This window comes from Labeo rohita, chromosome 16 (assembly GCF_022985175.1).
Source record: "Labeo rohita strain BAU-BD-2019 chromosome 16, IGBB_LRoh.1.0, whole genome shotgun sequence".
In the NCBI taxonomy this organism is placed as follows: Eukaryota; Metazoa; Chordata; class Actinopteri; order Cypriniformes; family Cyprinidae; genus Labeo; species Labeo rohita.
Window position 1 is genome coordinate 4,975,060 of NC_066884.1, and position 22,322 is coordinate 4,997,381.

The following is a 22,322-nucleotide window of genomic DNA, read 5'->3' on the forward strand; positions in this document are numbered from 1 at the left end:
TATGCCATGATAATACCATGTTTATTATTTAGGTTTTTTTCACATATACAATGCTAATGTCATGTTTATTCATTTGTTTTTTATTTGGTTTGTTATTATAATCATTATTATTATTATCATCATTATTATTATTAAATATTTTTGTTTACATATACCATGATAATACCATGTTTACTATTTAGTTTTTTCCACATGTACAATTATAATGTCATGTTTATTAATTATAATTTTTTTATTTGGTTTATTATTATTATCATTCTTTTTAAATAAAATATTTTTTATTTACATATACCATGATAATACCATGTTTATTTAGTTTTTTAGTTTAGTTTGAGTTTTGTATTTAATTAAATTTTTTAATAACTTTTTTTTTATATATATGTACAATGGTAATGTCATGTTTATTACGTTTTTTTTTATTATTATTATTTGGTGTATTATTATTATTAGTTGTAGTAGTATTAGTATTTACATATACCATGATAATACCATATTTATTATTTAGTTATTTTATTACTTTTTTTATTTTAGTTTTTTTTCACATGTACAATGGTACTGTCATGTTTATTCATTTGTTTTATTTCATTATTTTTATTTGATTTATTATTATAATTATTGTTATTATTTACATATACTATGGTAATACCATGTTTATTTGTTTGCTTGCTTGCTTGTTTGTTTTATTTATTTGATTTTTTTTTCTTATTTTTAAACATGTACCCTTTATAATATCTTCTTTTTTTTTCTTTTTCTTTTTTCTTTTCTTCTTTTTATTTGACATTTTTGAAACCCCAACATAATGTACAGTGGTGGTACCATGGTACAATGATGGTATCAGTAATACCACGGTAATACCATGCTGAAGTTCATGCTTGATAGTATTTACATAGTACTCACAGGTGTTTTTTTAACATCTTAAACCATCATGTTTCGGAAGTTTACGTGTTTTATGTGTCATCACTGAATACGGTCATATTGAAAATATGTCATGTACATACCACGGTACATGAATATGGTAATTATTCAATACAGTGGTACTGCCACAATACTGTTACGGTTGAGCTCCGTGCTGGATGGAACGAGACGAGAGACGAGATAACAAGCAAAATGATTTACTATAATCCTTTGGTAGTACAAGCAGGAACAGGCAGGAATATCCACACACGTAGTAACCTCCAACAACATTAAAGACCGACAGAGAACTAAGAACAGAGACAGACTTATAAAGGGTGTGCTGATTACAAAGACAGGTGAATGGGATGACAATAACGAGGGCAAAACCAAAGTAAACAGGATGACAGGGGGAGACACTGGGAGAAACCAAATAAGAGTTCAATGGGGTGTAACATTACTCCCCCCTCCGAATAGGCGCGACCTCGCGCCGTAGACAACAACAAAAAAAAGACAAAAGGGGGTGAAAAAACAGCAGCGATAGAGAGTCCATGTGGGAGGAGGCTTCGGCGGAGGGCGGGACCCCGGAAGGGGGACACAAACCAGAGTCAACAGAGTCCACGGGGGCGACGAAGGTGGGAGGAGCCAGGGAGGAAACAGGAGGGACCCGGAGCAGGAGAGGCTGAGACAGACCCAGACCGCAGCCATGATGAGGACCCACAGTGGAGCCGACGGAGGGAGGAGCCATGGAGGAGGAAGGGTTGCCGACTCCAGGGGGCCGACCGACAGAGGCGGAGCAGCTGGCAGAGGAGCCCGAGGCGGAGACGGAGAGCCGAAGATCCAGGGCGACACCGAGGATCCGGAGGGCCAAGGCGGAGCCCAAGGCTCCAGCGACTGAGGCGGAGGCGGAGCTCCGGAGGTCCGCTGCGGAGCCGGAGCGACAGAGGACTGAGGTGGAGCCGGAGGGAGGGAGGAGCCCAACGGAGCCGGTGGGACGGAGCGACGAGGCAAAGCCGGAGGAGTGGAGTCCTGAGGCGATGGCGGGACGACGACCGACCAAGGCGGAGCCGGAGGGACGAGGGAGCCCGGTGGAGCTGGTGGGCCGACGGGCGCCGGTGGAGACGAGGGAGCTGAGAGCCGTGGTGGAGCCGCAGGGTCGGAGGGCCGAGGCGGAGTTCTGGACTCTGAGGCTGGAGGCGGAGCTGAGGGATCCTCCAGCCATGACGCCGATGAAAGCTGGCAGACCCGCGGCGAGCCCACTGCACAGGTGGTGGGCTGAGGGTGAGCAGAGGGGCTGTCAGGGGACAGCGGTGGCCAGACAGACATGGATGTAGACAGAAGAGGGTGGGTGGGTGGGAATTCCAGGCAGACAGGATGATCATAACAGGTAGATATTTCCGTAGAAAAGTCTATTAAATCCCCAGAGTGAGTTTCTAGAACTTCCGTAAAGAAGTCCATCAAGTCCCCAGAATTCAGTTCAATCTCACCCCCAGCGGTGGTGCAGTGGGCAGGGCTCTCCATAGCCCTCTCTTGCTCCACGCAGCACTCCACCTTAGCGGACGTAATGTCCGGCTCTCGCACCTGGTCAGACGTGTCCGGCTCTGGCTCTGTCGCTCTAGGCTCTGGCTCTTCATCTGCGGTGGGCTCGGGCTCCAACTCTGCTTGTCGGGGTGATGGTTGGCTGGGTTCTGGGTCTGGAGTGGGGCTGACGTCCTCCTTGACGAAGTCAATGGTCCATGACGATCTACAGGACGCCAGCACCCACTCAATGTAATCGGCGATGCTCTCTCGAGGACCCTCCCCGGACAGCTGCGCCTTGATGGTGATGTTAAGTCCAACACGATAGAACGTGCACAAGCAGCTGTCCGGGTAGTGCGTGAGTGGTATGAGTTGCACAAAGTCTCTGGTGTGGTCCTCGAGAGAGCGATTCCCCTGCTCCAGGATGATGATCTGAACGGCGGGATCCATAACGAAAAATCAACAAACACTGGGAAAAAACAGAAAATAAAGCAGGGAAAACGCCGGGGAAAACTGTTTTAGGTCGGTCTTTCTGTTACGGTTGAGCTCCGTGCTGGATGGAACGAGACGAGAGACGAGATAACAAGCAAAATGATTTACTATAATCCTTTGGTAGTACAAGCAGGAACAGGCAGGAATATCCACACACGTAGTAACCTCCAACAACATTAAAGACCGACAGAGAACTAAGAACAGAGACAGACTTATAAAGGGTGTGCTGATTACAAAGACAGGTGAATGGGATGACAATAACGAGGGCAAAACCAAAGTAAACAGGATGACAGGGGGAGACACTGGGAGAAACCAAATAAGAGTTCAATGGGGTGTAACAAATACTTCTAGTGTCTGACTGTTTGCTGTCTTTCTACAGAGTGATGGGAAAATGCAAATGTCAAGATTTCTTCTTCTTCTCTTTCAGCGTCTCTATTAGGACGTGTCATCGTAAGTTGGTAACCATGGGGACGGATATCAGTTCTCTTCCATCCACATTCAGTGCATCCAGTGACCCGTGTGGCATCCTTCAGTGTGAAGGTAATGTATGGTGTGCAGTGCTGTCACAATTGTCACATACATCTGTCTGAGAATATACTCAATTATTCTGATGGACACTTCAAGATTCAAGACACTATATTGCCATCTGCAGAATAAACGCAGAAGAGGAGTTTAGCTGACCCTTGTAATCTCTTAAAATCAATGTGAAATGATGTTTTTACTTCAGTAATCGCGTGTACTTGGGGGTAATGTTCAACAAGGAGAGCAAATTAATTGGATTATTAAAAAAAAGATTGTATTTAGCTAATTACTGGAACATTTTTACTTGGGAAAATGTGTAGAAATAAATGTGAACAGTTGAATAAGAAAGATCAAGAGTAAGATGGTAAGTTGATGCCAAAATCTTTATATCAAGTTTAAGGATTCAAGTCATATTTTATTATATATTATAATTATAAAAATTAAGTTATAGCTGTGATATGATTTATTTTAATATTCTATTATTTGTTCTGTACATTAATTATCAATGTTTTTCTCAGAAATTAGCCTAATTTTAGCAAACACTACTGCTTTTCAAAATTTTTGTCAGTACAATTTCTTTCTTCTTTTTTTTAACAGACATTTATTATGTTACGAAAGATTTATATTTTAAATAAATGCTGTTTTTACATTTTTTCATTAAACTTTTTATCCATCAAAAAATCCTGAAGAAAAAAAAAAACAAAAAAAAAACATGATTTTAACAGAAATATTTTATTTGTTTTTATTTTTTATTTTTTTAGCCTTGCTGAGCAGAGAAGCAGCAAAGAGCATAGATTCTGTTACCGAAATTTCTATCTGTCCGTTATACAAATAAGCAACTGCTTGTGGATTCATGAAACAACCCTTGCAGGATTTGACCTACAACCTTTTAAGTTACCAGCCTTGTTCTTGAACGACTACTCAGCCCACCCACCGTCAGCGGCCTGGAGTTCATCGAACCGCTCTTCATCACTCAATACTTGGCCTGAAAACAAATACTCCAGCCTGACAGACCCTTCAAGCCGTATGTATAAGTAAATACACACAAAATGAACAATGACGCTTAGAAAATATTACTAGAAGGCCCTCGTCCAAGGGCTGCAATAGCTGGCCAGTCATACAGCAGAAAGTTTACTTTATAGTGCAGCTTAAATTCATGATTTGTAAAATACAAAACTGTTCATATTTACAGTGTCTCAACAGCAATGAATAGACGGCTGTGATGCAAGGAGAAAGAGCCGATTCAGCAGAGAGGAAGACCTCCGTCACAGAGAAACGGCGCCCTGTACAGTAAGCACACAGATCTGTTTTCTCCTCCGGCCTTGGGATGTCGCCAGGGGCCTGCCGTTAAGGAAAAATGGAGGGAGACAGGAATATTGAATGGGGCTCTTGTTTTAGATGTGAAAAGTCGAAGGGAAATCACTTTCTAACATCTCAGTTGGCCAGTATGTGCAGCATCGGATGGAAGTTCTTAGATTAAAGTTTAGATATTAAAAAGCCATAATTTGTATTGAATTGTTATCCCCAAAAAATGGTAATTCTGTCATTATTTACTCACCCTTATGTCATTTCAAGCCTGTATGGAATACAAAAGTTGCATTTTTGAAAATCATTTTTATGCAGTTGTTTTCCATATCGATAGTTCATAGTGTTTCAAAGAACAAAAACACTATAGAGTGCAGTAGTCTGGTTCCAGGAGTGAAAATCCCATTCATTTTCTCCATAGGGGAATTGATTTTTAACAGTAACTTGTAAACCATTAAACCTGACCTACTGTGAGCTATGAGGTTGTTAATCGATGGTATATGCTTCTGTTAAAGCCATTAGCTCAAAATCATGTTTAACAGCAGAATCCCTGGTGGAAAAACTACATTTCCCATGATTATGTGAAAAAATCTGTATGTGTATATATATATATATATATATATATATATATATATTAAAGCCGTCAAATCGATTAATCGTCATTGATCGCTTTCAAATTATAAGTTTGTGTTTACATAATATAGATGTGTGTACTGTGTTTATTGTGTGTAAATGCACACATACATGTATATATTTAAGACAGTTCTTAAAAATATACATGTATGTGTGTATTTTTATATAATGTATATAAACTTTATTTGGATGCGATTCATTGCAATTAATCTGTTTGACAGCCCTAATACAACTTCAAATAAATAGTTTATATATACAGTTAAGGTCAAAAGTTTACATACACCATGCAGAATCTGCAAAATGTTATGTATTTTATCAAAATAAGAGAGATCATACAAAATGCATGTTATTTTTTATTTAGTACTGGCCTGAATAAGATATTTCACATAAAAGATGTTTACATATAATCCACAAGAGAAAATAATAGATGAATTTATAAAAATGAACCCGTTCAAAAGTTTACATACGCTTGATTCTTAATACTGTGTTGTTACCTGAATGATCCACAGCTGTTTTTTTTGTTTAGTGATAGTTGTTCATAAGTCTCTTGTTTGTCCTGAACAGTTAAACTTAATTTCTTACATCCTTTAGGTCCCTCAAATTATTGATTTTGAGATCCATCTTTTCACACTGAGGACAACTGAGAGACTCATGTGCAACTATTACAGAAGGTTCAAATGCTCACTGATGCTCCAGAAGGAAAAGTGATGCATTAAGAGCTGGGGGTGAAAACTTTTGGAATTTAAAGATCAGGGTAAATTAAACTTATTTTGTCTTCTGGGAAAAAAGTATTTTCTGTAGCTTCTGAAGAGCAGTACTGAATGAAAAAAAAAATATTATATTTAATTTTATATTTATTTTAAAATAAGAAAAATTTACACATCCTCATTCTGTTCAAAAGTTTTCACCCCATGGCTCCTAATGCATTGTGTTTTTTTCTGGAGCATCAGTAAGCATTTGAACCTTCTGTAATAGTTGCATGTGAGTCTCTCAGTTGTCCTCAGTGTGAAAAGATGGATCTCAAAATCATACAGTCATTGTTGGAAAGGGTTTAAATACACACAAATGGTAAAAAACAAAGAATCTGTGGGACCTGAAGGACTTTTCTGAAAAACAGCTGGCAGTTTAACTGTTCAGGACAAACAAGGGACTCATGGACATCTTTTACTAAACAAAAAAAACAGCTGTAGATCATTCAAGTAACAACACAGTATTAAGAATCAAGTATATGTAAACTTTTTAACGGGGTCATTTTTATAAATTCTTCTATTATTTTCTCTTGTGGGCTATATGTAAACATCTTTTATGTGAAATATCCTATTCAGGTCAGTTGTACATAAAAAATAACATACATTTTGTATGATCCTTCTTTTGTTTTGGTATTGTGTATGTGAACTTTTGACCTCAGCTATATATAAAATGTATATAATATATAAAATATATAAATATGTATGTGTATATATATATATATATATATATATATATATATATTACTGATCTCTTCTAACTATTGTCAATTTTCAGAAACTTCTTGGCTTAAAGTTTGTAATGTTGTGCTTCTCTTTTGTAGCTACTTGGTTTGGTAAATGGCTTATAATGCTTTAACAAAGATTTTTTAAAATCCCTATGGGAAAAATGAATGGAAAAACTGCTTGATTATCAGAGGAGTTCAGCTGATTTTAGGAGAACATTCGCTGAGAACTGAAGCAATCAGAAAGTCATTTTAAAAACAGTATCTGAGCATAAAATATGAACATTAAAGTGCTAATGTTGTGAGCATCAGAGATACTCGGCATACTTTAATAAAATCAACCCTGCAAAGATGAAATTATACAGGAAAAAAGCTGAAATTTAAATCTCCCTCTTCACTAAAACACTCAAACCACATTTGCATGGCATATTTAAATGTGTGCCAATGCAAATTTGAGATTTAGAAGTTTTTTTGGTCTAACTATTCTTTTAATTGAATTTTCTTTTTTTATATATATTTTTTTTTCAGCAAATAGCGGCTTAGATTTTATAAATACAGAGCACAGGACTATTTTTATAGTGCTTTTATAAGCGCATGGACGAGCGCTGTGAACTCACCAAAGTACCTCCTGTTATTTTCTATGGTTGAAAAAAAATTACAGACTTGGACCGTCATCAGGGAGTGTAAACAATGGCAGAATTGTTAGCTGTTGGTGAACTACCCCTTTAAATGCAACATTTTTAAGCTAGGACAAAAACGTTTTTTTTTTTCAGAGTACTCTGTGACACATAAAAAGACTGTTACGACATAATTGGACAAGGAGAAAAGACAAAAAAGCTTAGGGGTGAGAGGTCACCTCACCTGTGCAAAACATCACCAGGCTCTGAAAAAGCACTGATAAGACCATCAGAAGTATTGATTCTTGTTTTATGTCATATCATAACCCATTATAGTCCAATTCTACATGTGAAGGGAAGTTTCACCGGCGGTCTGGGAATAATTGGTCCCTGGAGAGATCACATCAGCCCCACCTCTCTCTCTCTCTCTCTCTCTCTCTCTCTCTCTCTCTCTCTCTCTCTCTCTCTCTCTCTCAGTTCTGTCTAGAGCTCAACAGATGTAAGCCGCCTTGTCTTCTCTAACCGCTCAGCTCAAATATGGGACACTTTAAGACTGGAATATTGATCGTCTCCTGCTTATTGTTTACATGCTACGAAGCTGAAAAATTAAAAACAAGAGGTCTGCGCCAGAAGGATGTTGAGTACATGGAGAAAGTAAGACTTGAAGTATTTATTGTATTATTTTTGTCACTTTTTTTCTTGCAAAACATGATCTTCAAAGAGCCAGACAACTTTATGTAATTTTATGTAATGCGTTTAAACCCGAAGGGAACTTTAATTGCTCGGGAGACTAAATTATGTTTCACTTAATTATTAAGATGTTTCTCATAAAATTTCACTCAAGTGTTAACTTTGAAGAGCGTAGAGCTAAAAATGAATGTGCATAGCGGTTCAGATCCTCCGTTTTTTGAATAATTTGATGAAAAATGTTCGAGATCATACTGACTTTTGATTGCAAACTTTGTTTGCACAGTTTGAGGTCTCTTTTGAACCTAAAAGAAGAAGAAATGTGAGATATCTGGGGGGGTTTATCTCAAGAGAAACCTTAAGCAAACCTCAATTTCCATTCAAAACAACTGAGAAATTAAAGAGGTCTCATCTGCGCTTTGCTTTTTCATATAGGACGGTTTGTCCTCTTTAGAAGTTTTAGAAACTCTCGGTTTTATGTTGAGCTGAAAGAGGTCATAAAAACTGACACTTTAGTTTTAACTGTATAGTGTGAGTGACTGTAAAATAATTGGCTATGCTGGGTGATTCTGTCTCTGCAAAAAATCAATATTGTAACTGTGATTTCCTGCAGACAGTGCAAGTTTTTCTTATTGACTAAAGCCTTTGCCAATATTGAACAATGCCAGATTCATTTTTGCAGATGCAAGAAGAATATGAGTCAAAGGGACCAGTTAACCAAGCGGTAACAATGGACTGATTTGCTAAAAAGGATGTGACAAAGCTGTTTAAATTCTGTTCAAAGCCTACTAAGAGTGAACTGCTCTACTCTGTAGTACTTGGTTTGCAATGCCTGAAACTCTTTAGGCCAGTCTAGGTAGTTGTTTCTGAGATATGCATGCTGTATACTGTGAATAGTTTGCAAGTTTTTTGTATACACCGAATACCTGAATGACACTGCTGCATTCGCAGCATATAATAATCCTGCAAATTACAATGCATTGTGTTTGACTTAATTTTAAAGGAATAGTTCACCCAAAAATAAATTTTTCCTGACTCTCAGGCCATCCAAGATGTAGATGAGTTTGTTTCTTAATCAAAACAAATTTGGAGAAATGTAGTATTGCAACACTGGAACCAATGAATGTAAATGGGTGCCGTCAGAAGTAGAGTCCAAACAGCTGATAAAAACATTACAATAATCCACAAGTAATCCACACAGCTACAGTCTATCGGTTAACATCTTGTGAAACCAAAAGCTGCTTGTTTCTAAGAAACAAAGCCATCTTTTTTTTTTTTTTTAATCTTAAAACGCTTCTGACCAAACTACTACTCCATAATTCATATTAAAGCTTCCTTTAGTGAAAAAGTCCATGTCTTCTTGTCCTTTTACATCAAAATTGACCAAAAATCAATATTTGTTTAGGACTGTTTTTGCTTGTAAACTGTGCCTGATCTGTGCATATTTCTCTCCTGATTCAGATAAGATGACTTTTTCAGTGGAAAAGGGAAAAAAAAAAAAAAAAAAAAAAAAGACTTTTTAGCAGGTTTGAAGTTAAAAACATCTTGATGAAGGATTTGTTTCTTACAAACATGCAGCTTTTAACTTCACAAGATGTTAATTGATGGACTGGAGTGGTGTGGATTACTTGTGCATTATTGTGATGTTTTTATCAGCTGTTTGGACTCTCATTCTGACGGCACCCATTCGCATCCATTGGCGAGCAAGTGATGTAATGTTAAATTTCCCCAAATCTGTTATGAAGAAGAAAAATAAACTTAAAAGATCAACTAAATGTGATCATATGGCAACAATGCAGCATGCTACCATTTTAAATGGTATCTTTGCATAATATGCTCAGTTTCACTTTTTGTTTTTTGTTTTTTTTTTGAAGAGTATGCACAGTATGCAGTGTGCTAGTCTTCCAGTTTGAACATCGTCTGTCTCTCGTCATCAGAGTCAATTGAATATACAGCTGTTGGCTGTTAAAAATTCCTTGCCTCATTTCATTCCTTGATTGCTTTGAAATCTCCCGAGGTCCATTTCAAGACAAATTTGATATTCATCTTTTGCATAATTTTATTCAACAATCTTGCCAGTGGAACCATCTGCATTTTTAATATTAAGTAACAAAGTTAACTTTGAATAGTCCAGACATAACCAGCAGTCCATGCGTGTTGGATATTCTCATTCTCAAGCTAGAGCAAGACTCGGTGGTCTCAAAAGTTATTAATTCTACGAAGTGTGGAATCATGTTGCTCTTTTAAGATTGTAGAGATGTAATTGAACTTTTAAGGCCTGAAACACATGCGATTTTGTGAACGTTAATGACTCTTGCCACAATTGCTTGATTTAATATGTTGTTAAGATGCCTGAAATGTCTAACCACAGTTCGTAACACAATGCAAGTATGCATTGCAATTCTCAGTGGTATAGCAGCCATTAGCACATTAGTGTGTGACTCTAGCGCCCCCTTGAGTACTAAGGTTTGTTAACGCCTCAGTCACACAAGGTCATATTTTAAGTGCAAGCCTTTATTTTATTGTCAGTTAGTTTTTAATTAAATGTGAAGCTGACAACACTAAAGCTCCAAAAGTATCACGCAGACTCTTCATCAGAAAAATTAAACGACACTATGTGCCACTTTTTATACCTCCATGTGATCAGAGGTCACATGACCTAACACAATATTATAATAATAATAATGATGATAATAATACATCAGTAAATTACAAATCAAAACAATAACACATCAACCAAGGAGAAAAAGACAAACCATAAGAAACTGCAAAATTCGCAATACAAAAATATTGCGTTCAACAAAATTAATTAACACCTCCATGCATACGTAATACATTCTACTTTCCAATGCAAACTAATACATTAGTTTTTAATGCAAGTTCTTGGTTTCGTTGAGAATGATTCATCATTGGCATTTCAATTAGCAATTTTTTTTTTTTTTTTTTTTTTTTTTTTTTTTTTTTTGTGCAATAACTAATCAAAATGTTACAACTTGCTCCACCTCTAAAAATTTTCAGCTGATTTCATAAATGCCTCTTACTTTTTCCGCTCTCCCATAAAACAATGGTAGTAATAACACTTCTATGATTTAACCATTTCCCGATATGACTTTTACAATGATCGAGAGGTGTGCAAACACTTGCAAAATGTTAGCCAAAAATGTTCTGTGTTGTTGTACTATTGCATTTATTAATGTTTTTATTTAGCTTTTATTTTTATATTTTAGTTTTATTTTTAGTAATTTTATGTGCCTTTTTTAAATATTTTTATTATTTTTAATATTATTATTTATTATTTTATTTTTATTTGTATTTATTTTATTATTATTGTTATTATTTATTTCAAAGTAGTTTTACTTTTTATATCAGTTTTAGTGTTTATTCATTTTTATTATTTTGTATTTATTTATTATTATTATTTAAAAATAGTTTTACTTTTTATTTCAATTTCAGTTTTTTTTATTATTATTATTTTTTTTTTTTTATTTTAGTTAACAATAACAACACTGTTATTTGGCTTAAAAGGCTTAGTTTACCCAAAAATGTACTCGCCCTCAGGCCACCCAAGATTTAAATGAGCTTGTTTGTTCATCAGAACAGATTTGGAGAAATTTAGCATTACATCACTTGCTCACTAATGGATGTGAATGGGTGCCATCAGAATGACAGTCCAAACAGTTCTTACAAACGTCTTCTTGTGGATTATTATGATGTCTTTATCAGTTGTTTGGACTCTCATTCTGACGGCACCCATTCACTGCAGAGGATCCAATGGTGAGCATAGGAATTCAATGCAAAATTTCTCCAAATTGGTTCAGATGAAGAAACAAACTCATCTAGGTTTTCATAATAAAGTTTTGAGACGTATTGTTAACAAAGCTAATAAACTCTGTGCTCTCAAAATTACATTTATAACAAAATTTGTCTTAACAACATGGCCTGGCATAAACACAGGGTGCTGACTAGCACCTTATTTTAGGAAAGTATAGGCCTGTAAGTTACAGGGTTAGGTTTAGGATGGTTTATCATAAACTATAATCAGTGAAATAAAACAAATCAAGGGCTCTATTGATCTCAGACTGGAGAAAAAAATGCCTTAGCTTCTGAATCAGAGCTAGTCTATCACCAAAAAGTTTTATTGTAAATGATTGTATCAGCTAACCATTCCACTCGATTCATCATTGTAATGAAAAACAGGCCTGGTAATCCTTTTGAATTTGCTGGCGGTGGGTAGATTATATGGAGGGTGAATTTCTCATTCAGACCAGTCGGGGAAGCATCACTAATGAACCTGGCATGACTAGCCAGCAAGGAAAATGATGCTGTGTGCATCGCGAGGCATTGTTTGCAGGACACTCAGGTGTGTTCTGTCAATAAAAAGCAACGGAGCCAAACGCACCGAAGGCTTAAGCTCGGCCACGGCACTGCAAGCTTATAAATATGAATACATTTCACTTCCTGGCTTGCCCGTGGCCTGTATCGGGAAGATTTATTACCTATTTAAGGGCCCTTATTTCCACAGCTCTCTGCTCGCAGGCATGCTGATTAGAAGCTGCATTACTCTTGCAGAAGAGACTCAGATGACAGCGGAGCTGCCTAATGCTAAAGCCAGACCTCCTGTGCTCACAGCCGTGTATTGTTCGCGCAGACGAGCTTGGGTTGCGGCGATGACACCGCTTCATATTCGACCCGTGCGCTCGGAAGCCGCTTTCTTATTGAGATGTAAATGTTTGGTGTGTCGCTGCCTAGCTAATGCGCGCGCATTTGCACAAAACTCTAAATAGCCTATTATGCATGCGCTTTTTCTGCATGATCGGAGAGCACGCTGGTTGTTCCACCTGGCATTTTGGCGAAGTTTCTCATCCATCAGTGGTGTTGGCATAAGTCTACACCTCCTCAGTGAATGTTCATTAAAATGCAGTTTTGCTCACACAGGCTCTGCAGTGTTAATACGATGTTTTGCCTAGTTCTGGGAAATGATCAAATGCATGCATAATATCATATTTAATTGTTTAGTGCATTTAATGCAAGTATTAAGCTGTTTGTGCCACCTAGCCTACATGAATGATAGTCTATAATAGCATATATCACAATATTATTTATATGCTAAAATGTTATACTATTTTGAGTAAGCTTTTGTTTTCTTATCTTCAGTTCTCATTTTAATTAATTTTAATAATATTGTGCTTTTGTAATTAGAGTTCATTTGCAAAACGGATAACTCCATTTTTAACAATTTTCAAAAAAATAATGTTTTTTTCATTGTGCATTCCATTTAATCTCAGTCAAACTGCAGTTGGGTTATTTTGATTAAGTATGATGTTGGAATGTTGAGAATTGGGAATGAAAGTGTAATTAAACGCAATTAACAAATGATCTAATTCCATTAAATATGAAGTGTCATGTTTTGTTTTTTTTTATTAGTTTGTAGTTCTGAAACTTTGAATCAACTGAACCAATTGCTTCGCAAAATGATTCACTTTTTTGAATCGCTCGAAACGCAATGCGATAGTGACGACTTCTGTTCAAAATGGTGTAAATGCAACGGAAACTCAGTTCAAACAGCCATAAAAATTGCGAATGTTTTATTGAAAGTGTAATTAAACACTAAAAATAATCTAATGCCGTTAAATATAAAGTGTCTACGTACTATGTGCTATTTTATTAATTTGTGGGGCATTTTGCTTGTTTAATCAGGATAGTAAGATTTTTTTATTATATAAATGTGTCATAAATGTCTACAAATGAAACAAAAAAATATTCGAGATCAGGTAAAAAAAAAAAAAAAAAAAAAAAAAAAAAAAATTGAAACATTTCGAAACCATTTTGACCGAATCTTCATTTACTGAAATCACGTGACTTGAGCAGTTTGTTTCGCGCTCCGAATCACAGGTTCGAAACGATTCAAATGATTCATTCTGAGCAGTAATTTGGCTCTTTCAAACGCTGTTTTACATGTACTTTAGATATATGTGTGTGTGTGTGTGTGTAAGTTTTTTTTTACCTGAGTGGCTTTACTGAAACTAATGACGGGATGAGAAACCAAGATTTTCAAAACTTTGAATCAGCTGAATCAATTGCTTCGCAAAATGCTTCTGCTTAAAATGGTGTAAACGCAACAAAAGCTCAGTTCAAACCGGTTCAAACATGCATAAAACGTGCAAATGTTTTATTGAAAGTGTGATTAAACACAATTAACAAATTATATAATACAATTAAATATGACGTGTCTGCCTCCTGTGATATTTTATTAATTTGTAGGCGTTTTACTTGGATATTTAGGTTAGTAAGAGACTGATGGGTATAATCCTTCCTTTTATTATACTACTGTGTCAATACAAATGTTTAAAACGATTCGAGATTAGGTAAACCCCATTTTCGAAACATTTCAAACAGTTTTGACCGAATCTACTTAAATCACGTGACTTGAATAGTTTGATACCCGCTCCGAATGATCGGTTCGAAACAAATGATTCGCAAATGATTCGAAGCTTCACGAAGTAGTAGTGTTTTGAAAGCGCCATCAATAAACGAAACGCTAGTTTGCCTGTAGCAGCTGTTTAAAGACAAAACAAGGCAAGCATGCTGCATGTTTAAGTTTCCCATACTATTAAAAAAGTCGTATCCGTGTTTAAGTCGTTTATCTGAGACTCTGAGAACACTTGTGTGGTCAGATAATGAATCACAGTAATAATAACCCGTGCTTTACAGTCTGAATAGACTGATGATTCAGTCTTTAACAGGGTTTAATGTAGGCAGTGTCCCAGCATAGGCACCTTATCCATGCCCATTAGCAACATTGTGCAAAAATATTAAGTATGAGCCGTAGCATGGTATTTTCATCAGTAACCAGAGACCAAACCGTAAGAGCTAATTCCGGATGCATTACACTGACTAGTGTTGGATGAGATTGTTAATACCTCTTACAGGCGCTTCAAGCTACTCAATATGCTGTTTAATATCATGCCAAAATGCTCTTGTTGAATCCCGTGTGTTTTTAGTATTCCAGCTGCATCCAGGGTCCAGCAGGAATCCCAGGAAGGGACGGAAATCCAGGAGTGAATGGAATTCCAGGTACTCCCGGTGTACCGGGGCGGGATGGTGCAAAAGGGGAGAAGGGGGAATGTGTGACGGAGAGGTTTGAAGAGCCGTGGAAACCCAACTACAAGCAATGTGCCTGGAACTCTCTCAACTACGGCATTGACCTGGGCAAAATTACAGTAAGAGGCCACAATGATGAATACTGCTTTATTAGGAGGAGACCATGTCCAAAAAACCAATGCATTCTTATTGTGGTATTATTTATTTGTTTTAATATTTTCAGTTTTCATTTTAGTAAATTTTTTTGTGCACCTTTGTCATTTTTTTTATTATTATCTATTTTTTTATAGTTGTAGTTTTTAAGTTCTAGTTATTATAGTTATTATAGTACTATAACGTTTAGTCGCCAAAGCAACATTTCTAATTGTTTAAAAGTTTAGTAAGTTCATTTTTATTTATTTATTTAATTTTATTATTTTGCCGTTTATCCAGTATTTATTTTTTATTTTATTTAGCTTTATTACAATTACAGATTTTTTTTCATTTTCATTTTTTTTTTTTTTTTTATTTATTCAACAATAACAACACTGGTACACTGTAAAAACTATTTTTGAAAACAAAACAAGACCAATGAATTCTTATTTTAATATCATTTATATGCTTAATATTTGGAATTAGCTTTTATTGTTATATTTACAGTTATCATTTTAGTTTTAGTATTTTTTTTTTTAGTGATTTTGTGTTTTTATTTTTGTTTATTTTTATTATTTTGTTTTATTATTTTTTAGAATCATTTTTATAGCTGTAATTAATAAAGGTTATATTATGAAGTTTATTAATATTTTATTAAGTTCTAGTTTTAGAGTAATTTAGGATTTAGAGTTATTTTACTGCACTATTTATTTAGTTTAGTTGCTGATGCAATATTTCTGTTTATTATGTTATATTTTTATTTATTCATTTCATTATTTTGCCATTTATCTATTTTTCAAGCTTTATTTCAATTAGAGAGAACAATTTTTAGTTTTATTCAACAAGAACAACACTGGTACACTGTAAAAAAAATATTTTTGGAAACAAAATTATTGGAGTACATTTTACAAGAAAATATTATTTCACAGACTTTCTATTGCGTAATGTCATGTTTTATTCAATGTGTAATTTGCCATTTTTTTTAATTATTGGTGAAATTTACTAGCAATTTTTTTTTCTGTTTACCATGGTGCCTTTTAGCAAAAAAATTTTTAGTATTTACATGTGAATGCAATATCTATAAAAATACATCATCATGTATGGAAAAGTCCTAAAAAGTTTGGAAATCATTCCAATGGTAAGAATCAAACTACTATATGGTAAAACCATCTTATAGCGTCCCCACACCGCATTACCACCACAGTATTTTTTCTGCGGTATATGTTTGGTTTATGTGCTTCTTTGGAGGAGGTGTGTTGTAAACAAGGCGTCAGATTCATCAGTTCTTCCTGTGTTCCTGTCCTCAGGAGTGTACGTTCACTAAGCAGCACGCAGACAGCGCTCTCCGTGTGCTGTTCAGCGGCTCACTCAGGCTGAAGTGTAAGACAGCTTGTTGCCAGCGCTGGTACTTCACTTTTAATGGGGCAGAATGTGCCGCTCCGCTGCCTATAGAGTCCATCATTTACCTGGACCAGGGAAGTCCAGAATTCAACTCCACCATCAACATACACAGAACCACGTCAGGTACGGGCCAAGAAACAGCTCATTCGGGCAAAGGCATCTGAACTGTGTGTAAGACTGCCAAAAATTAGTCCTTACAATGTGACGCAGCACATATCAATCTTGTAAGGGCATTTTATAAAATTACAGTTTGAAATGGAGATTTTTAAACGACATTTTTGCAAGATTTGTTATGTTTTGTCAGACAAATAAGAAGACATTTACTTGCAGAGTTATGCATTATTTTTAGTAAGGTGGAAATTATTAAAATCTTACTAACTGAATATGTGTTGAAAAAAGATAATCATAATTGTATATATTGTAATTTTATTAGCATTATTGTTTATCACTTTTTCATGAACATTACATTATACATACATTTCATCACTTTTTTTTTGGTAATGTGAACAAATAAAAAAAAAAATGTTTGTACATTGCATAGTAATGAAAATATTTATATTACTGTTTTATATTCATATTTATAATAATAAATATGTACATAAAATAAATTCTAATTATTATTTAATAATAAATTCTAATATTTTTTTCAGCATTTAAAAATTACATTAATGTAAAAATAATTATATTAATCTTTCTTAAATTATTAGAAAAAAAGATCTCTAATAATAAAAAATAATACACGTATTTTATCTATATCTATCTATCTATCTATCTATCTATCTATCTATCTATCTATCTATCTATTGTTTATTGAATATTATTTGTATTAATTCTTGAAGAACTTTGGAAATAAAATGTTCAATATTTAGTATTTAAAAAATATTATATATGATATTAAAATTATTTAAAATTAATTTTATTTTATATTAATCTTAAATTAGAAAAATTATAATACCTGTATTCTATCTATCTATCTGTCTATCGTTTATAGAATATTATTTATATTAATTTTTAAGCAACTTATTGGAAATAAATGGTTAAATATTTAGTATTTTAAGAAATTATTACAATATTACTAATATTAATGTTATTATTTTGATATAAATCTTTAACAGCTAATTGGATAAATACATAAATACATTCTTAAATAGTCAGTATTTAAAAAATGTATTATGTATGTTAGAACTGAATATTAATATTATATTAATATGCTTATAATATTCATTAATTATTATAATTTAATAATTAAAAAATATATAAAAAATTTTTTATTATTATTATTATATGCATATATATGTATCTCATATATTTGTAAAATATTTTAAATATGTATAATAATAATAATAATAAGCAGAGAGCAGGATGACACAGGTTATTTGGCGTTTGGGTTTATTTTTTGATAATGACTGTCTGTCTGTCCATTATGCCTTACATATGTTAATAAGGAGCACAAAAGGCAGGCTTGTGTAGAATGACCCATGCTGTTTTTCCCCTCAATACTGACCTGTAATATAAAGCTCAACCCATTGGTCCATTAACAGTGATGCATGATAAATAAAACACTCCATGAAAGCCTTTTATGGCTCTTGTGCTACAGGCAAAGTCTTTGAAAAGCTTTCCGTTCTAAACACTGCAAATTGTTCGGTATGGATTAATTACAGCAGATAAGGGGGTCTCTGAATTTCTCATTCCCCCTCAGGGTGCAATAAAGCATGTCTGTTTATCTGTGGTTTTCTAATGGTTTTTTACTTTAAGTCGGAGATGGTCATCAGAGTACCAGAGCAGAGATCAGTAGACTTTCCCATGGACGCAGTGAGAAATGTTCAGACTTATACACTGTCTGTTTGTTTGCAGTTGAAGGTTTGTGCGAAGGATTGCGGAAAGGCCTGGTGGATGTTGCGATCTGGGTGGGAACCTGCGGCGACTATCCACACGGAGACGCCTCCACCGGCTGGAATTCAGTTTCCCGCGTGATCATAGAAGAGCTTCCTCCGAGCAGCTGAGTCCCTCAGTCTTCCAGAAAGTCTTCCAAGCACTTATTGTCCTGTTATTTTTTTTTAAACGTTGACAATGAGTTACTTTGTATTATTAGTCTTATAAAGGTTCTTTATTGGCATTGATGATTCCATGAAGAACATTTAACATTCCACAGAATGTTCTTTAAGGTTCCAAAAAGTGTTTTTTCACAGTGATGTCATAGAAGAACCATTTTTGTTTCCTCAAAGAAACAAAAGAACCATTTTTTTCTTTGTGTGGTGAATATTTTATAATCTCAAGCAGGGTTCTTGATTCCAACTTGGTTCCAAATGGACCGCGAGACATAACGGCAGCACTGTTTTACCATTTCTAGAGTTTAAAGTGAGCAGCATGTCTGTATGCACTTCATTAATTTATGATGATCTTTTGGCGTTATATCCTCTTATATTTTTTTTGTAGAGCCGATCGGCTTCATTCAAACCCTTTTCAGATTTATGGATGAGACTTCCGGCTCATTAGCTGCTCTAGGGAAACAATGAGAAGAATATCAACGTGCAGTAAACGGCAAAACTGTTTACACTACAAACCAGTGTGCTCATAATTAAGATAATACATTGAAATAATATGGTAAGACACCAATTTGCAATATCAAGCAGCGAAAGGAGCTGTTTTGTACAGTTAAAAATAGCTGGACGCTGATCGGAAGCCAGACCCATAAAATTGACAAATGACTGCATCCCCTCAGGAAGTCTGACCAATCATAATGTAGAATCTGCCATTTTTGTGTGACAAATAAACCAGACAGGAGAGTAGATTAACATTGGTAGACTTGACCTTGAAAAATAGTGTTTATTATTGATGTTTTCCACCAGTTGAAACAAGATGCCTTCTGATGTTCATTTATGTTTATTTCATGCTATAATTAATAAAGGGGAAGAGTTGATCGGTTCACATACCACTTGAATTGAGGTGCTACAGCGATCTGTCGCGACACATTAAAGAGCCACAAAACTGTATTTATTGTTTAAATTTCTTTAAGTACCTAAATTAACCTGCACTGTCTTGTCTGTCGGTGTGTTGTTAGTTTCCTCTTTGCTCCACAATGTATTTTCGTACGTGAGAACATGACGTGTGGCATGACAGCGCCATGGCTTGGTGGACATAGCAAGAGAAACTAAATAGCCAGGGGTGCACATTTTCTTTTTAGCCTAGTTCTCATAATAGTACCTGGAGATTTGGTTTGGTCCTCAGACTGCACATAGTGTGACCCATTAAATATAACTCTAAAAAAAAATAATAATTAATAATCGTGATGATAATATAATTGGGCTTTATTTAGTTACTTTATTTATATATAAAAAAGTATAATTATTTTATAGTAATCTTAAAAATAAAAAAAATATTTTTTAATATGACTTTTCATCATTTTCAAACCTAAAATCAGCAAGCATTTATTTTGGTGGGTTGCAAGCAACTGCATGAAATGTCACATTTTTTGTATTGTGCTTTGAAAATGGCAGCAAATAGCCTAGAATTATGCTTTCAGTTCTAATAGAAATCTAATATTACAGTTGTCAATCTAAAATGATAATTGTGCATTAACAGCTGTCAGGCATATCGGTACACAAATGCGCACTCTGAACTTATTTACACAGCACATTTCTTATTTTGGTCATGTACCCCTGTAAATAAGCTTTTACCACTATAAAGAACCTTTTGTGAAATGGAAAGTTTCCATGGATGATAAAGTTTCTTTGTTGAACCATTCAAGGAGAAGTCCACTCCCAGAACAAAATTTATAGATAATGTACTCACCCCCTTGTCATCCAAGATGTTCATGTCTTCTTTTCTTCAGTTGTAAAGAAATAGTTTTTTGAGAAAAACATTTTAGGATTCCTCTCCGTATAGTGGACTTCTGTGATGTCCTGAGTTTGAACTTCAAAAATGCAGTTTAAATGTGGCTTCAAAGGGCTCTAAACATCAGAGGTATCACAGCAGAGGAAGAAGGGTCTTATCTAGCAAAACGATTTCTTATTTTCTAAAAAAAAAAAAAAACAATTTATAACTTTTTAACCTCAAATGCTTGTCTTGTCTAGGTCTGCGTGAACATTGTTTTTTCCGGGATCAAGACATTTAGGGTATGTCGATAAACTCCTCCAACTTCAAAATCGTCTTACATCGCTGCAGAAGTACCGATCCAGTGTTTACAAAGTAAACATGCAAAGAAGATCAAACACCCTTTACAACAAAAAGCTAAAACAGTGATATTTTGAAGTTGGAGGAGAAAATGAGATGGGAGTTTTTCAACATACCCTAACTGTATTGACCTGGAATGCACAGACTACACATGTACATCACAGAGCTAGACAAGACGAGCATTTAAGGTTAAAAAGTATATACATTTTTTCATTTTTAGAAAATAACCGATTGTTTCGCTAGATAAGACCCTTATTCCTCAGCTGAGAGGGATCATATAGAGCCCTTTGAAACTGCATTTTGAAAGTTCAAACTTGAGGGAACCATTGAAGTCCACTCTATAGAGAAAAATCCTGAAATGTGTTCCTCAAAAAATTAATTTCTTTACAAATGAAGAAAGAAAGACATGAACATCTTGGATGGCAATGGGGTGAGTACATTATCTGTAAATTTTTGTTCTGTAAGTGAACTACTACTTTAATACAAATAATGAGAGATGGAATACCCAAAAAGTCATGTGACTTTGCGCTATGGGATGGGATAACTTGACTAACCAGCGGACCAATCTCAGTGCACAGCATCTGAAATGTTATAGTCATTCTGACATGCCTGAAAAATTAAAATGCCTCCCAGAACTCTTACAAGACTGCATTCCCAAACAGCTGACATCTGCCTCCGAGACTCTCTGAGACGCAAGTAATTTATTACATATGAAAACTATAATATTCAGTGACTTCTCATACTTTTCTGAGTGGATATTTAGTGCCAGTTTATCAGGAAGTGGTGATTTTGATGGAAACGTTGCGTATTCACAAAAGTTTTATGCGATATTCCAATTTTGCCATTAAGTTAAATTCGCAACTTTGAATGCAAACTCGGCTATTGTTTTAAGTTCTTAAAGGAGAAGTCCACTTCCAGAAGAAAAATTTACAGATAATTTACTCATTTCCTTTTTCATCCAAGATGTTCATGTCTTTCTTTCTTCAGTCGATAACAAATTATGTTTCTTGTGGAAAATATTCCCGTTTTTTTTTTTTTTTTTTTTTCCATATAGTGGACTTCAATGGTGGCCCCAAGTTTGAACTTCCAAAATGCAGATTAATCGCAACTTAAAATTGCTCTAAACAATCCCAGCCGAGAAAGAAGGGTCTTATCTAGCAAAACGATCGGTCATTTTCAAAACAAATTGACAAATTATATACTTTTTAATTTCAAACGCTCATCTTGTCTGCATGAACTATTTTTTATTTATTTTTTTTGGTTCAATACTGTCAATACAGTTAGGGTATGTCGAAAAACTCCCATCTTGTTTGCTTTCCCAACTTCAAAATCGTCCTACATCACTGCAGAAGCACCAACACAGTGTTTACAAAGTGAAC

The 22,322-nt window shown here is 34.9% G+C and overlaps 1 protein-coding gene across 1 annotated transcript; it reads left to right on the plus strand.

Moving 5' to 3' along the window:
• Positions 1 to 4,633: 4,633 nt before the first annotated feature.
• cthrc1b (collagen triple helix repeat containing 1b) lies at positions 4,634 to 20,751 on the plus strand. The gene is made up of 5 exons (XM_051130509.1): positions 4,634 to 4,713; positions 7,927 to 8,103; positions 15,138 to 15,356; positions 16,677 to 16,893; positions 18,625 to 20,751. The coding sequence occupies exons 2-5, from the start codon at positions 7,987 to 7,989 to the stop codon at positions 18,771 to 18,773; spliced, it is 702 nt and encodes a 233-aa protein (XP_050986466.1). The 5' UTR covers positions 4,634 to 4,713; positions 7,927 to 7,986; the 3' UTR covers positions 18,774 to 20,751.
• Positions 20,752 to 22,322: the final 1,571 nt, after the last annotated feature.

Coding starts and splice junctions, on each gene's coding strand:
- cthrc1b (XM_051130509.1), top strand. CDS start 7,987: ATGGGACACTTTAAGACTGGAATATTGATCGTCTCCTGCTTATTGTTT. Junction 8,104..15,137: donor ATGTTGAGTACATGGAGAAA/GTAAGACTTGAA, acceptor GTGTGTTTTTAG/TATTCCAGCTGCATCCAGGG. Junction 15,357..16,676: donor TTGACCTGGGCAAAATTACA/GTAAGAGGCCAC, acceptor TCCTGTCCTCAG/GAGTGTACGTTCACTAAGCA.